Below are 15,903 nucleotides of genomic sequence, written 5' to 3'. Positions count from 1 at the left end.
TGTACGCGATACGATGTAAGAAATCAGAAAATCCCACAAAATTTCTTTTTTTTTTTTTTGGAGGGGGGAGGGGAAGGAAATCTACACATTCCTGCTCCTTGTTAGAGACATACGTTGAGGGTAACATGCCCCCTGTTCCTGAAAGAGGCAAATCAAGTGCTCTCCTATCATGCTGGGAAAGCAAAAACGTGATGAATTTACTTCATGTTTTCTTTTTATCGTTTCCATACGTGTAAGAAAAAACCCTTTTTACTTTGTTTGTAATATAAAATTGCACATTTTATGAATTATCTGTCAAACTTGACGAAATACTCGAGTCAGGACCGGCAACATGACCTCATCTAATTTGCATATACGTCATTGCTACAGTTATATCATTAGTTCGAGAATTCATTCAAAACTTGAGAATTTCCTAACTTGTATAGTTTTAGGGTTACTTTCATGAAAAAATTGAGTATTTGTTCAAATGATCTAACACTTTGAAAGCCACCATTAACATGGTATGGAATGACATTTTAGTTGTAATATTTGTATATGCATATATGTGTGTGTGTGCTCAATTGTGTTTTTACAACTCCTTTAGCTGGTTGTATTCTGAGCAATTAGCAGTTTCACTGTCTGTATGATTTTACCGAATTGTCAATGTTTTGTCACCAGTAACACCATCAGTTGAGTTGAGATTGCTTTTTGGTATAATGAAAAGTATATCGAACTAATTTGTCCTAATGAATCGCCACATCAAAAGTGCAACATCGAACATCGTTGGATTTACTAGTGACCTTTTACAAATGGAATGATTTGCGCTAAAATCCAAGAAGGGGGTATCATGTCCCCAAACTACTACACAGTCACACACACGGCTTCATTTTCCTTTGTTGTGAACACGTTTGAATGAAATTGAATTTGTCATGGACATAAAGAAATTTGAAATGTACAATCTTTCTATGTAGGCAATTATTGTGTCAATTCTTGAAATCCTGAAAAGTGCTTTTAGATGTGACCACTGAGTAGCAGTATCTGAACGGAGCAAGATTACTTGGCACCGATGGATTTTAATGCCTTTCTAAGGGCTAATCTAATTAGAAATGAACACCGCAAACACACATGAACACACACACGCGCGCGCGCACACGCACACACACACACCCATACACTATCATACAAACGTACGGTCATGCACGATATGCGCGTAAACTATCATTTCCTGCAATTTCATACGAATGACAAATCCACTTTAAATGCTGCTAAACAGGAAAACACATTGGAAGTTGGAACAAATATTGATTACACTTGCGTAACTTTATTTTCTTCTCGGTCGTAGAATCATTGTTTACGTACGCGACCACCTCCGTATTTTTTAGTTTTCAGTTTATGGAAAGATTTCTGCCTCTGTTTTGTAGTCATCATATTTGTGATGAGTTCTGGTTGAACTTGAAGGGCTGTGGAATTCAGCTGTCGTCTAATACTCGTCACCCTCTTCCTCCTCGCCCTCAGCATCGACGGAGTCGACACCGACCTCCTCGTAGTCCTTCTCCAGGGCAGCCAGATCCTCACGAGCCTCGGAGAACTCTCCCTCCTCCATACCCTCTCCCACGTACCAGTGGACGAAGGCACGCTTGGCGTACATCAGATCGAACTTGTGGTCCAGACGAGCCCAGGCCTCGGCGATGGCTGTGGTGTTGCTCAACATGCACACGGCACGCTGGACCTTGGCCAGATCGCCACCGGGTACGACGGTTGGTGGCTGGTAGTTGATGCCTACCTTGAAACCAGTTGGGCACCAGTCGACGAACTGGATGGTGCGCTTGGTCTTGATGGTAGCGATGGCAGCGTTGACATCCTTGGGGACGACGTCACCACGGTATAGGAGACAGCAGGCCATGTACTTGCCGTGACGAGGATCGCACTTCACCAACTGATTGGCAGGCTCGAAGCAGGCGTTGGTGATCTCGGCAACGGTCAGCTGCTCATGGTAGGCCTTCTCGGCGGAGATGACGGGAGCGTAGGTGGCCAGAGGGAAGTGGATACGAGGATAGGGCACCAAGTTGGTCTGGAACTCCGTCAGATCGACGTTGAGGGCACCATCGAATCGCAGAGAGGCTGTGATGGACGAAACGATCTGGCCGATGAGACGGTTCAAGTTGGTGTAGGTGGGACGCTCGATGTCGAGGTTGCGCCGACAGATGTCGTAGATGGCCTCGTTGTCGACCATGAAGGCACAGTCGGAGTGCTCAAGAGTGGTGTGAGTGGTCAGGATGGAGTTGTATGGCTCGACAACAGCCGTGGAGACCTGAGGGGCGGGGTAGATGGCGAACTCGAGCTTGGACTTCTTTCCGTAGTCGACGGAGAGACGTTCCATGAGCAGAGAAGTGAAACCAGATCCGGTGCCACCGCCGAAGCTGTGGAAGATGAGGAATCCCTGAAGACCGGTGCACTGGTCAGCCAGCTTCCTGATCCTGTCGAGGACCATATCGATTAGCTCCTTGCCGACGGTGTAGTGACCACGGGCGTAGTTGTTGGCGGCATCCTCCTTGCCAGAAATAAGCTGCTCAGGGTGGAACAGCTGGCGGTAGGTTCCGGTACGGACCTCATCTGCATATTAGAGAAAAAGAAATAGGAGTGTGCCCCTGCTGGATTACCATTTGTATAAACTTGTTTCTCATTTGCAACTCATTTGTGAAATTTTTTGATGCCTCTGCCAATTGCATCACGGACGACTGTTGAAATTGTAAAAAATGGACTTTAATTGCACATAAATAAAATCTTTAAATATTTTCAAGTTGCCTGATGAATGATTCTAAAATGACACCAATTTGACATTCAATTCCACTAATGAAATGATACGCAATGAAACACCAATTTTTCTCTGTGACCATATAAAATTAAATGAAAACGATGTATTCACAAATGTAGGGTACATACGACCACGAAGTTAATTTTGGCCCTTCTTCATATCGACATTGGCATACACAAAAATACCGAAAATACAGGTACAAGAGACATGCCACATGGTACACCAGTTCAATCAGTTGTATTGTCATCCTCAAGATACAAGCGGTACTCCACCACTCCCTCCCCAATGACAATGATTCAATGGAAAGGTCTTACCGACTACGGTCGGCTCGAGGTCGACGAAGACGGCACGGGGAACGTGCTTGCCGGCTCCAGTCTCGCTGAAGAAGGTGTTGAAGGAGTCGTCACCTCCTCCGATGGTCTTGTCCGAAGGCATCTGACCATCGGGCTGGATGCCGTGCTCCAGACAGTACAACTCCCAGCATGCATTGCCGATCTGGACACCGGCTTGTCCGACGTGGATAGAAATACATTCACGCTGGAGGGAGAAATTTGATAATAAAAAAAAATTGGCATTTTGAGGAAATGAATAAAAAGCAATGTTGATAAACGACTGTCTTGTGCAAAATGTAAAAATGAGAAGGCAAAAGTTTTGTAATTTACACTGTACATGTCGTAAATTTTTCTGACTTTCTAATTTAGATCTCAATGACCTGGATGACACTAGCTGGAGCGCTCCCTAAAAGAAATTCCGACTCGTCTTGCCTTGCCATGCCTTGTGGTTGGAAGCAACTCGTATTACGTAGATCCTTCGTTATTCTTTTTTTAACATCCTACATCTTATCCTCCCTAGACTCGAATGAGTTGGCCTATTTGTTTCAGAAAAAAAAAAACCCGGAAACGATGGAGCCACTTAACTTCCTTGTCAAAAGAGGTGACAGGAATACCACTCCCAAGTATCGGTCAAACCCAATACTGAACTGGAGCATCTTAAGGCAGTAATGATCCATAGGTCATACCTGGTTTGACATCTTTATTCAAAAGATTGTTTTTGTGGGTAATGGGAAGCGATCAATATTGCGTACATAGTTGCCTCAATGGACATGTATTCAACTTGTAGTTTGGGGAGCGCCTACTTCATTGTTTTTCTTTCAAAGGGTCAATGTACGCATGAAAGTGACTTGCGGAATTAATTGTAAATACACATAACATGCGCCCACGGCCGAGATTTTGCCCTACGACCTGTTCAAATGAGGATTGCAATATGCGAAGCATCCTCGATTTCGCTGCATGGTTTTGAGGAAGGCGGTATATCACACACGCGATACCACCTTGGTTCGAGTCCCACACCCCCGCAGTGATCTCCCAATAGTTTACACTTGCCGTTTAATTACGAGCCCCTTTCTTCGCTCCTATTCAGATATAATTCAACTCGCTTCGAGACGAAGCTTACATTAAATTACCTTTTGCATCTGAGACAAAAACACGCATAAAGGGACTGTACAGTACTGGTTGAAGTAGGGATCCATGTTTCGAACATTCCTAAGTGAAATAATGAAAAGTCTCTTATGAAATATGAAAGAGCATGTAATTTTAAGAAGAATTCAACGTTTATTTGATGAAAATTGGTTTTCAAATGGCTGAGATATCCCCCCAAAAGTGCAAATAATAAAACGCGACATGCCACAACTTTATTAGGATCTCTTTGTTTCACCTAAAGTTATTTTTGGATATCTCAGCCATTTCAAAACCGATTTTCATCGAATAAACTTTTGATACCCCTTAGAAGTGCATGCTCTTTTGACATCTAATGGTTTCTGAATATCTCGCAAAACGTTAAAAGCTAAATCTTTACCTCGACCAGAACTGTACACACCCTTTAACATTGAGGAAGAGTTTCTCTGATATCTGTACCAAAATTAAGAGTAAAATGCAATTGGACTTTTAGTTTTTGTGTGCGTTCCACGTGTGCGTCGTGGGGTAGGAGACTTCCGGATGTTTTCTAGACTTGAGCATTTCAACGTCTATAAATCGGTCTTACTATACTGGCTATATATTCACACATCTGAATTTATAGATCTAGTCTAGTGATTGGGGTGACGAACTAGAATGGTTTCATTACAAATAGTTATGAACGAGGATGACATAGCAGCTTCACATAATGTCATAAGAATGCAAATTGGGCCTTCAAGGAAGCAGAAAAGAAAGCGTGCATGAATTCTACACCAGTGAAACTGTTTTAGGAACTACGAAAGTGGTATTGTAACAGTAATGGAATTGCCTTGCCAAGAATATGTGAGCCTCCTAGTCCTATGTCACCATCCTTGTTCAGTGTATCGTTAATATTTTTTTTTTCCAGAGTATCGGTTTATCTGCTGTAGGACCACAACATACTTCACAAATGTATAAACTATAAGTTTTACATGGCACCATCGATTTATGTAGTAGGGTCTACATGATTATTATGCTATTTAAAAAGAAAATGTCTGGAATGTCCCTTTAACAATACGTCGAGCGGGCTTACAAATACTCCTTCACATTCCAATTAACCTGTCTGTGCCAGCTTGTTCTCTGCCAATCTAAATACACTCCAAAAAAGGGTGGGGGAAACATAAAAGAAATCCGAGTGCTCCAGGCAAACAATACCTTAACGCTAGACATTTTCTCACACTCAGAAAGAAGGCAAATATTTTCATACCGGTAACTGGAAACTTGTGGTAAATGTAGCACACGTTTTATGATTCAGATTTAGCGGAGGTTATTCCCTGCAAAGAATTTTCTTTTCTGGGATGAATTACCTCTGCCAAATACAAAATATATAAAACATGAGCTACATTTAAATTTCCGTTTCCTACAAATTTTCAGTTAATAAAATTGAATTTGAATTACTGGTAAATTTATAACTTTATTTCAAGGGTGGTTGATATAACTATGATAAAAATAATCAAAGAGGTTATCTGTAAAGCTTTTGAGATAATCATTTTTTCCAACGAATTCATACCAAGAAGCTGGAAAGCAAAACGTAAGCTTCAATTAGTCCAGGGGCCAGGCCAGATATTGGTACCACCCGAGGTGGCAAAACCTTTTTGCGTTTGGTGTCATTTTGTTTGTCGGGCATAGATATGCTTATCAAGCTATGATAGCATTTCCAAATTGAATAGCTTAGTCATAATAAATGAATTTTAACCAATTTGGTCTCGTTGTTATATCCCTATACTTCTGAATCGAGACTAACCGGTATACAAAGAAGAGCACTGTCAGCAGGTGTTCTGTTGTAAACGCCGTGCGCTTATTCTTTATTCAAGGCAGAGAAGGGAATATCCAAAGGTTATGATGTCCACAGCGTTTAGACTTTATTCAAGACGGCGAAGGGAATATCCAAAGCTTATGATACAGTGTATATCCCTTCATCTAAAAATAAAAAGCAATTCCTCGTGAATTTTACCGTATTTTTCAATTATCTATCATTTTCCGGAGAAAACGCTACGGTGAAAACGCTAATAATACCACGCCAATGTCGCTTTATTTCCATCCAACAATGAAAGATAATGCAAAAACAATGTACCGGTACACTACATTAATTATAATAAATAATACTGTTAATGAACAGAGTGATTTTTGTTTAAAACTGATGTATTTGTTTAGAGGGTAGTATAAAGAACAGATTAGTTAATTCCTTTTATTAGTAACTTTAGATATGATAACGGTACATTGTTCTAGATAAAGACTAGGTCTAAGCGCACCGCGTGACAGCTGTGGACATCATAACCCTTTGGATATTTCCTTCGCTGCCTTGAATAAAGACTAAGAGCACCGCGTTAATGGGTACAGAACAGGCAAATAAGGCAAACAGAACAGGCAAACAGGCAAACAGAAGAAATTTAAGCAGGCAAATAGACGTACCGACAGCTGACCAAGGATACTCATTACAATATTTTTTTTTGGAAAAAAATGATAAAAGGAAAAGAAATTTATAGATCGCGTGTTTGGCGTAAATATTCTAAAGAGAATGGAAAAAGCCACTAAACACAAAACAACAACAACAACAACGGGTACAGAACACCTGTGAACATACAGAAGACAGTGCTCTTTGTTGTTATTTTAATTTTTTGGCGTGTATCATTCATTTATGAATACTTACGCCTTCTTCTTTGTATAGCGGTTAGTCTCGATTCAGAAATATAGGGATATAACAACGAGACTAAATTGGTTAAAAATTCGTTTATTATGACTCAGCTACTCATTTGGAAATGCTATTCATAGCTTGATAAGCATATCTATACCCGACAAACAAAATGACACCAAAAAGGTTTTGCCACCTCGGGTGGTACCAATAACCCATTTTCGGGTCGTGGCCCATGCCATGGACTAGTAAATGTAGTATACTAGAGTTCTATAAGAGGACACATGGACTTCAAAAATATCAAGTTTCATAATCCCAATTTTCGTAATGCGTACTTTCTAGTCTCTTTCGCAAAATAACTGACAGTCAAACTTACCATTTTGGTTGCTTATGCTGTAGAAAAGCGTCGAGATATGTTGAAGTGAAAGGCAGCAAAGTCCACGAGAGAGCTCTTCTGCTCCTATGTCGATGGTAGGGCCGAAAAGAACCTCAGTGGTTTCTACCTAGAAACCGTCTGGCTTATATCCGTTGAGCTTGTCGTCTCGCATTACAAAGAAAGCCATATGCCCCAGCGCGCCAATCTGAATGATAATGAGTTGTGCGTGCCAGGAAAGGGTGTGTCCATAGGTTTCTACAACGTGCTCGCTGCTCAGTACATGCGTTTGATTTCGTACAGGTGGCTTCGCGGTCAAGAGCGCCGGATTGATTTAAAAAAAAATACCGCTGGTATCGATGGTTGTTGTTTATTCTTTATTGCCGACATACATTCCATTCTACAAATTCTTCTTTGAATATGCAAGCAAGGCCGCCAATCTTCCTGGGCCTTGCCCAACTCATGAGGCTCCTCCCACTATAGGCGGGATTGCCTATATAATTATGCAAATTCAAATTTATAGATGGGTGCTATTTTAGCGAATTAGTCGGGTGCACGAGTTTCTAATGAATAGAGTATTGTGAATCAAGCGTGTATACACGAGTCGTTGCTGTGACTACCAAAGCAAAACAAATAAACAAACAAACAAGCAACAACTTAGCGCGAAACAGGTGAATTCATGATTTGAAAGCACAGACAGACATGCAGTGAGGAATGCAAGGGGGAAATAAGGAAACAATTCAGAGTTTACCAACGGTGATGTTACATAACCTGTAATGATTTATCCAGTAGTTAAAGGGGCCCTGAAATCCAAATGCATGTTGATCTGTGTCGATTCATAATACCCTCAACATCACTTTTGCGGTGAAACGAATATCTAGAAACATTCCATATATTTTTAATGATTTTTTTCTTCTATTTTTCTTCAGATTACTTGGGAACGCCCATAAAAAAAATCCTTTCATACCAATCGATATTCATATTCTTGAGATGACATCATTTGTCAATCATTGCTAAAGTGTTGAAATGTTTAACAAAATCAAAAGCCATTGGAATGCACCTTCCCCTCGACTCAGCATAACTTGCATGTTTCAGTCGTATTAATGTGACGAACAAAAGACATTGCGAGGGAACATGTGCACATGGACTTATCCCAAGCTCGCTTTATTTGAGATGTACATTTATAGCCTACATAGTTTTGCCTGCTGCACAGGCTAAATGGGCCTAATCTGACAAAACTACATTACTTTACTTACGTACTTCTGTATAAAAAAAAAAAAAAAAATCCGAATGGTCACCGAACAACGTATGTCAAGTTACGAAGTTTTTTCCTGCCTAATGACCTCATAATTTTCCTTAGGTAGGCCTAGATAGAAATTTACGAGTCTTTTAATCTACAAAAGTTACTACACTAAACTACTACACTATATTTGGACATTCTTGACACGACGTTTTGTAAAACATCAATGATAAGAAGAAAATGTCAAAACTCGAAACGTGCAGTGCTCTCCTAACATTGTCCCGACATTGTCTGGGTAAGGTCTTTTAAAACATGGCTTTGAATAACAAATACTAGTAATATTCGCATAGCATGAAGCATACAATTATCTATTACAAAACTATCATTTCAATTGAATGTAGCTATACAGCACCTCAACTTGCGCCTAAGTTTCCCTATATCTTCATTTTTAGTTGCTCTTCTCTGCTAAAAACAAACCTGTGTATGTATACTAGTAATTGAAAATGGGTTTATTGTTTACACAAGACTCTATCATCGCAATGCTCTTTCCCGTTGACGTCCCCCCCCCCCTTTATCACAAACTCAGTGCCGTTTCATTCGTTTTTCGTTGTTATTGCCCCTTTCTCAGATGTAGTCATACAAGTGTGTAATTGTTATATATTTGTTTGATCTCTTTATACGAAGGCATGTTCCAACTGTACAATTGTTTTCTTTCTTTATGATAATGGGAAATAAACTTGAATCTTCGTATTGTATTTGGGCAACTGCAAATTCAATCGCCGTTCCAGCAATCTACAATACAAGATCATGATGATTATTGCTTGCATTAATCGTCATTAACGTTTCATATAGCTTGTTGAGCGTTGGTATCGACGTCCAGTTGGCTCTGTTTACTGGCCACCTGGAATCTTCGCTCTTTTTTGTAATGTTTATACTTGTTTAAATGAAATCGGATTTGTCACAAACATGTAGAAATTGTGTTTTTTTACAGTACATAGTTTTTCTGTGCAGGTAATTTTCCCGTCAGTGTTTGAAATCTTGATATTGTGCTTTTATTTAGATTGAGCGCTGATCTGTCGAACTTCTTGCGATAAGAGTATACTTGGCGCCGACCTTCTAAGTACTTATGTCTTAAAGGGATCGTATAGTTTTGGTTGAGACCTAATTTCAGGTTTCTAACATTTTTTGGTGAGATAATGAGAAACCTCTTATGAAATATGAAAGAGCATGTAATTCCATGAGGAATTCAACATTTATTTGATGAAAATTGGTTTGGAAATGGCTGAGATATCCAAAACAGAGCGATTCTAATAAGTGTGGGACCCACACTTTATTACGATCGCTTTGTTTTACTTTGTTTTTGGATGTTTCAGTCATTACAAACCCGATTTTCATCAAATAAACTTTGAATTCCTCTTAAAATGGTATGCTCTGTACTATATCATAAGTGTTTTGTTCGTATCTCACAAAAAGTTAAAAGCCCAATTTTCATCTCTACCAATACTGTACCATCCCTTTAACATCACAAATACTAGGTGTTACAAAAACATTTCCAACTTTTGATTCTTAATAGTTCAAAGACTATATATCAGATAAAACTGTCATTGATATGAGTTACAGCTGAATGGTGTACAATTTAGTTGGAGGTGATATGAATATGAAAACCTATATTAGTTTCATGAAATCAATGATTTATTTCAATGTTAGGTTCCAGATTTTGAGCAAATTTTAACCCTCTGTACAAAACTGGAACTTTACACAGGAAACAATGATGTGTACATGTATGTGAGTGTGTGTTTACAATGACCCTGAACAATGGACATGGCTATCATACCACCTGTTCAGAGCTCTGCTGCAAGCCACATGAATACTTTATTAATGATTCATGTGGATTACCCCGAGCACCGCTAGTCTGAATTTATGACACAAGGTGAAAAGCATGCACATGAGAAAAATGAGCATAATATGTTTCCATGTGCTTGCATACACCGCATTTGGTTGAAAATAGAGCAAAATCTGAAACCTAACTGAAAAATTACTGTTGAATTTTACGAGACTGAATCATTCTTTTATTTTCAAATTACCTCCAACAAAATTGTACACTATTCAGCTTATTGTTCATATCAATGTTAGTGTTATCTGATATATAGTTTTTGAACTATAAAGGATCGAAAGCGGGAAATATTTTTGTAACACCTAGTACACACCGCACAAATATACAATCAGGCATACACGCAATTGCAACCCAAACTCATACATACGTTTACTCATGTACACACACATTAACCCACACCTTGTGTTTGCAAAGGCACGTGAATGATGGATGTGTAGATGTTTAAAATCCGTTTGAACTAATCCTAACCAGGACAGGCATTCAAAACTTGGAAAACAACCATACTGAAAGAGAAAAGAATAGAATAAAAACAATTTGACACACTTCCACGTCGCAAGACCCCTTTTTCATAATCAAACTCAATGACTCTCTGTAGAATGACGGTCTTAGTTGTTTATAAAATATAAGGAAACAAAATGTGACTAACACAACGACACACTTTTGAACAATTATTGATATATAGCACTTGAGTGGATTTATTTTTTTTCCGGTTCTTTCGATATACTTGAGTTTTTGGAAGCATGTCTGCGTCTGCTTGTGCCATCATGATTATTTCAAGACACCTAGGTCGTCAACAATCAGCGCTGTGGAAAGTCCGTCGTCTCCTAATACTCGTCACCCTCTTCCTCCTCGCCTTCAGCATCGGCGGAGTCGACACCGACCTCCTCGTAGTCCTTCTCCAGGGCAGCCAGATCCTCACGAGCCTCGGAGAACTCTCCCTCCTCCATACCCTCTCCCACGTACCAGTGGACGAAGGCACGCTTGGCGTACATCAGGTCGAACTTGTGGTCTAGACGAGCCCAGGCCTCGGCGATGGCCGTGGTGTTACTCAGCATGCACACGGCACGCTGGACCTTGGCCAGATCGCCACCGGGCACCACAGTTGGTGGCTGGTAGTTGATGCCGACCTTGAAACCAGTTGGGCACCAGTCAACGAACTGGATGGTGCGCTTGGTCTTGATGGTAGCGATGGCGGCATTGACATCCTTGGGGACGACATCACCACGGAACAGGAGACAGCAGGCCATGTACTTGCCATGACGAGGATCGCACTTCACCATCTGGTTGGCGGGCTCGAAGCAGGCGTTGGTGATCTCGGCAACAGTCAGCTGCTCATGGTATGCCTTCTCGGCAGAGATGACGGGAGCGTAGGTGGCCAGAGGGAAGTGGATACGAGGGTAAGGCACCAAGTTGGTCTGGAATTCTGTCAGGTCGACGTTGAGAGCACCATCGAATCGGAGGGACGCGGTGATGGATGAAACGATCTGGCCGATGAGACGGTTCAGATTGGTGTAGGTGGGACGCTCGATGTCGAGGTTGCGACGGCAGATGTCGTAGATGGCCTCGTTGTCGACCATGAAGGCACAGTCTGAGTGCTCAAGAGTGGTGTGAGTTGTAAGTATGGAGTTGTAGGGTTCAACCACCGCGGTAGAGACCTGAGGGGCGGGGTAGATGGCGAACTCGAGTTTGGACTTCTTTCCGTAGTCAACGGAGAGACGCTCCATGAGCAGGGATGAGAAGCCAGATCCAGTGCCACCGCCGAAGCTGTGGAAGATGAGGAACCCCTGAAGACCGGTGCACTGGTCAGCCAGCTTCCTGATCCTGTCTAGGACCATATCGATGAGCTCCTTGCCGACGGTGTAGTGACCACGGGCGTAGTTGTTGGCGGCATCCTCTTTGCCAGTGATCAGCTGCTCAGGGTGGAACAGCTGGCGGTAAGTTCCAGTACGGACTTCATCTGTCAAAAGAGGTAAACATTAAACATTGAAGTGAAGTGAACATTTTAGTTCTGAAATCCACGTTACTAGAAGAGTATCAATGAAGCCGTTAGTATTCAATTTAGAAAACGAAATATCTTGAACCATATGAACATTTCATCGGCTAATCATTGCATTGTCGAAGACAATTAAAAATGATTTATGATACTGCAAAAGATACATATAAGATTTCAGCGGTTACAAGGAAATGAAGGAGTGATACACTAAGAGAGATGGGTGGGGAGGAGGTTTTTTTTTCTTCTAAAATATTAGACATTCAAAACAATTTCGTTCACCGAAGTGCAATTTTCACAATTATTATGTTAAAGTTGGTGTTAAGAGATAAATGTAAATATAGTACGATTTCATGTAAATTGGACGTGATTGTAAGGTCGCAGAATTTCACATTTTAATTATTTTCAGCAAGAAATAGTGTTATTGTTCAATCCCCTCACAAACTCGAAGTTTCAACGTCATCACTCACTTCCTTGTACAGTGTGTGTGTGTGTGTGTTTGTATATATATTTATATATATATATATATACATATATATATATGTGTGTGTGTGTTTGTATATATACATATACATAAAAAGTATATATATATATATGTACATATATATACATATATATATATATATATATATATATATATATATACATATATATATATATATATATATATATATATATGTGTGTGTGTGTGTGTGTGTACTTGATCATCAAACAGATACAACTCCTTCTCTTGAGATCAGATCCTTGATCTGATCTCAAGGTTATTTCACCTGTACAACATGACTTCAAGGATACAATATGTTCATTTTGATTTCATGCAAAAGAAAAAAATCTTGATTTACGGGTCAATTTGATTAGAGATAATTGCATTATCGCTAAAAGGCAACCATTGTTGCGAGACTAAGGTCTCTGGTTTTTAGTAGCATGTGTGACCTGGGAAACTTCCATAATTTCTTGAAGTGTAATTTTGTTGATATCCATACATATACCATACACTTACAGATCTGCTAATAACTATAGTCTTACAGAAGCCAAATTTATCATGTGGGATTGCACCTCTGGGTTTAAGATTTTAGCCTCGGATGTTACAAAAATGATTATGATAGCTGTCGACTTCTTACCGACAACAGTAGGTTCGAGATCGACGAAGACGGCACGGGGAACGTGCTTGCCGGCTCCAGTCTCGCTGAAGAAGGTGTTGAAGGAGTCGTCACCTCCTCCGATGGTCTTGTCAGAAGGCATCTGACCATCGGGCTGGATGCCGTGCTCCAGACAGTACAACTCCCAGCAGGCATTGCCGATCTGGACACCAGCTTGTCCCACGTGGATTGAGATACATTCACGCTGTAAAGAGGAAAGCATTAATATTGTTAATTGCTGATAGAGAGGAGAACACGAGAAGTAGGCATAAGCGCAAAGTCTTCGCGTGGAATTCATGTAAATTTATTCATGAGTCGTAAGTTTTGACTGTCTGCTATAATCTGTACATCTTGTCACAGGCGAATTCATAGGCATAGCTACCAGGCATGCCAGGTAATATAATATTCTTTCCTGGATGCCCTGCTCCAGATAGTACTGACCAACCATGCATTGTTTCTAAATTATTTGGACATTTTCTCGTCCGAGGTAGGTTGGTCAAAAACGGGACGTCACTCTCAAGAAAATTAATAAAAAAAAAAAAACGAAATAAACGTCGAAACCTGTCTTTGGTGCGAAGTACTAGATCTGATTAAAAAAGGCATAGTTTTTCACGGTAGGGGCCTACATGTTTTTCGAGGTAGGTTTCATTCTCCTGAAACTCGCACCAAACATAATTAACGTTACTAGAGCTTTACAATCTGAACTTAGATTTTGAATAAAACGAAACAAGCCTCTAGTAAAACTAGATCTAGATAGTCTATAGTGAAGTTTCTCCGATAAATATTTACCTAACAAAACAAAGATGGACGCAAAGGGAAGGCAGGCATGATTTTCTTTTTCTTTTACTTCCTTCAGAAAGAAGAACAATTCTCTCACAGTATACAATAACGTGAGCAATTTCTTTTTCTCAAATTGAAATTGAAATTAATCTACATTTGCTGCACATGTAGAGTTCTAAGTCTTTGAATAAATAATCATCGTCCTGTAAATTTATGTTAGTACAGTTTCCGAGTATCCCAGTCTCATGCTTCATGAGGCATTGTCTAATGCAATGGCGAGTCCTTCACAAATAAATTACAGCAATGGGGAAAACGTTATTTTAGAGTGAACGAGTATAAGTAAAATTTAGCAACAATTGAAAATGTGAAGGGTATCCAACGAACAAAATACGCTCCTCTTCCCATTCCTTTTTTTGATAGACTTGTCTCTAGATTACCGGAGGATTCATGCCTTCTCCAATAAGTCCAAGAAGGGGTACATTATCGATATTATAAAAACAGTTAAAAGAGTTCAAAAAATGAGAACGTAGAAGTCTAGATTTGTATTTCAAAAGCTATAAACACGTGGACTTTTAGGGTAAATTGAATTATCTTTCATGCCTGCTGTTTTCGTAGCAGTGATAATGGCTGCTATCTACACCATTTCACAAAAACAAGTAATAGGCTCTACTGAAAGTCGACAGTCAAACTTACCATTTGGGCTGTGGAAAAGTGTCGAAATTTGCTGTAACGGAAAGTACGTTTATCAAGGGTGTTCTTCTTATCCTACGTTGATGGTAGGGCCGAAAAGATCCTATGTGATGTTTGCTACGGAAATCACCTGTCTTTGTAAGTCAGGCGCATATCGACTGATGTTATTGGTCAATGGAGAACACAAATAAAGCACATGCCGGAGAGCGCCAATCTGAATAATTATGCAAAGAGCGTGCTTGCATTTCAAGGGTGTGCCTATACAGCTTTCAACAACGTGCTGCTTTGTGGGGCATATCATAAATGTTTGATTTTAAATGTCTCCGCGGACTAGAGCGCTCAATTGATCATGGTGATTGATTATGAAAATCACCACTTCAACCATTTATTTTTTTCTGTATTTTAACTTTGCTGTCTACAGTTTATTCTATGTTGACGAGTATAACGGGGGGAAATCAACGTTAATGCAAATCATTGCTCATTTTACATTGCATATTATGCATCTTTCTCTTACTGTGACACCGAGGGAGGTTAGTAACCTGCTCATTAAGCCCCTCCCACAGGGCGGGTTTAATTGCGAAGTAAATTCGAATTTGTTGGCATGTGAACATTTCTCCGATGAATTGTTAGCGAACAGACAATTTCCGTAGTGTATTACAATTCATGGATGTTTCTTTTCCTGCAGCAGTCTATAATAAGCCAGTTCACAGTTAGCTCATGGACAAATTGGTACAAAGATCTTTATTTTTTCTCAATTGGTTAGGCACTTCACTCGTTAATAAAGCAGCGTGATGCATAAGCGTGCTCACAATTTATGGAATTCACGTTCAAACAAAGAATGAATTTACGCAGAGCAGGTGACAAGAATATGGTCTGTCAAT

The 15,903-nt window shown here is 40.1% G+C and overlaps 2 protein-coding genes across 2 annotated transcripts; both read right to left on the bottom strand.

Annotated features, from left to right (window-relative positions):
* Positions 1-1,289: 1,289 nt before the first annotated feature.
* On the bottom strand, positions 1,290-7,465 carry LOC139734339 (tubulin alpha-1 chain-like). The gene is made up of 3 exons (XM_071645131.1): positions 7,293-7,465; positions 3,109-3,331; positions 1,290-2,592 (listed from the first exon to the last, which is right to left on the bottom strand). The coding sequence occupies exons 1-3, from the start codon at positions 7,293-7,295 to the stop codon at positions 1,460-1,462; spliced, it is 1,359 nt and encodes a 452-aa protein (XP_071501232.1). The 5' UTR covers positions 7,296-7,465; the 3' UTR covers positions 1,290-1,459.
* Positions 7,466-11,247: 3,782 nt separating this feature from the next.
* LOC139734319 (tubulin alpha-1 chain) lies at positions 11,248-15,158 on the bottom strand. The gene is made up of 3 exons (XM_071645111.1): positions 15,026-15,158; positions 13,535-13,757; positions 11,248-12,380 (listed from the first exon to the last, which is right to left on the bottom strand). Exons 1-3 carry the CDS (start codon positions 15,026-15,028, stop codon positions 11,248-11,250), a joined length of 1,359 nt encoding a protein of 452 aa, XP_071501212.1. The 5' UTR covers positions 15,029-15,158.
* Between the last annotated feature and the right edge of the window lie 745 nt (positions 15,159-15,903).

The sequence above is a fragment of the Diadema antillarum genome, unplaced genomic scaffold (genome assembly GCF_040938485.1).
Source record: "Diadema antillarum isolate AM-2024a unplaced genomic scaffold, OU_Dant_1.0 seq00000523_RagTag, whole genome shotgun sequence".
Classification (NCBI taxonomy): Eukaryota; Metazoa; Echinodermata; class Echinoidea; order Diadematoida; family Diadematidae; genus Diadema; species Diadema antillarum.
The sequence above is the reverse complement of the archived record's forward strand: the minus strand, read 5'-3'. Positions and strand labels throughout refer to the sequence as shown.

Bases quoted from the DNA above. Each gene is read 5' to 3' on its own strand.
- LOC139734319 (XM_071645111.1), bottom strand. The intron at 12,381-13,534 runs GTAAGAAGTCGA...CTCTTTTGACAG, and splicing joins TCTCGAACCTACTGTTGTCG to ATGAAGTCCGTACTGGAACT.
- LOC139734339 (XM_071645131.1), bottom strand. The intron at 2,593-3,108 runs GTAAGACCTTTC...TCTAATATGCAG, and splicing joins CCTCGAGCCGACCGTAGTCG to ATGAGGTCCGTACCGGAACC.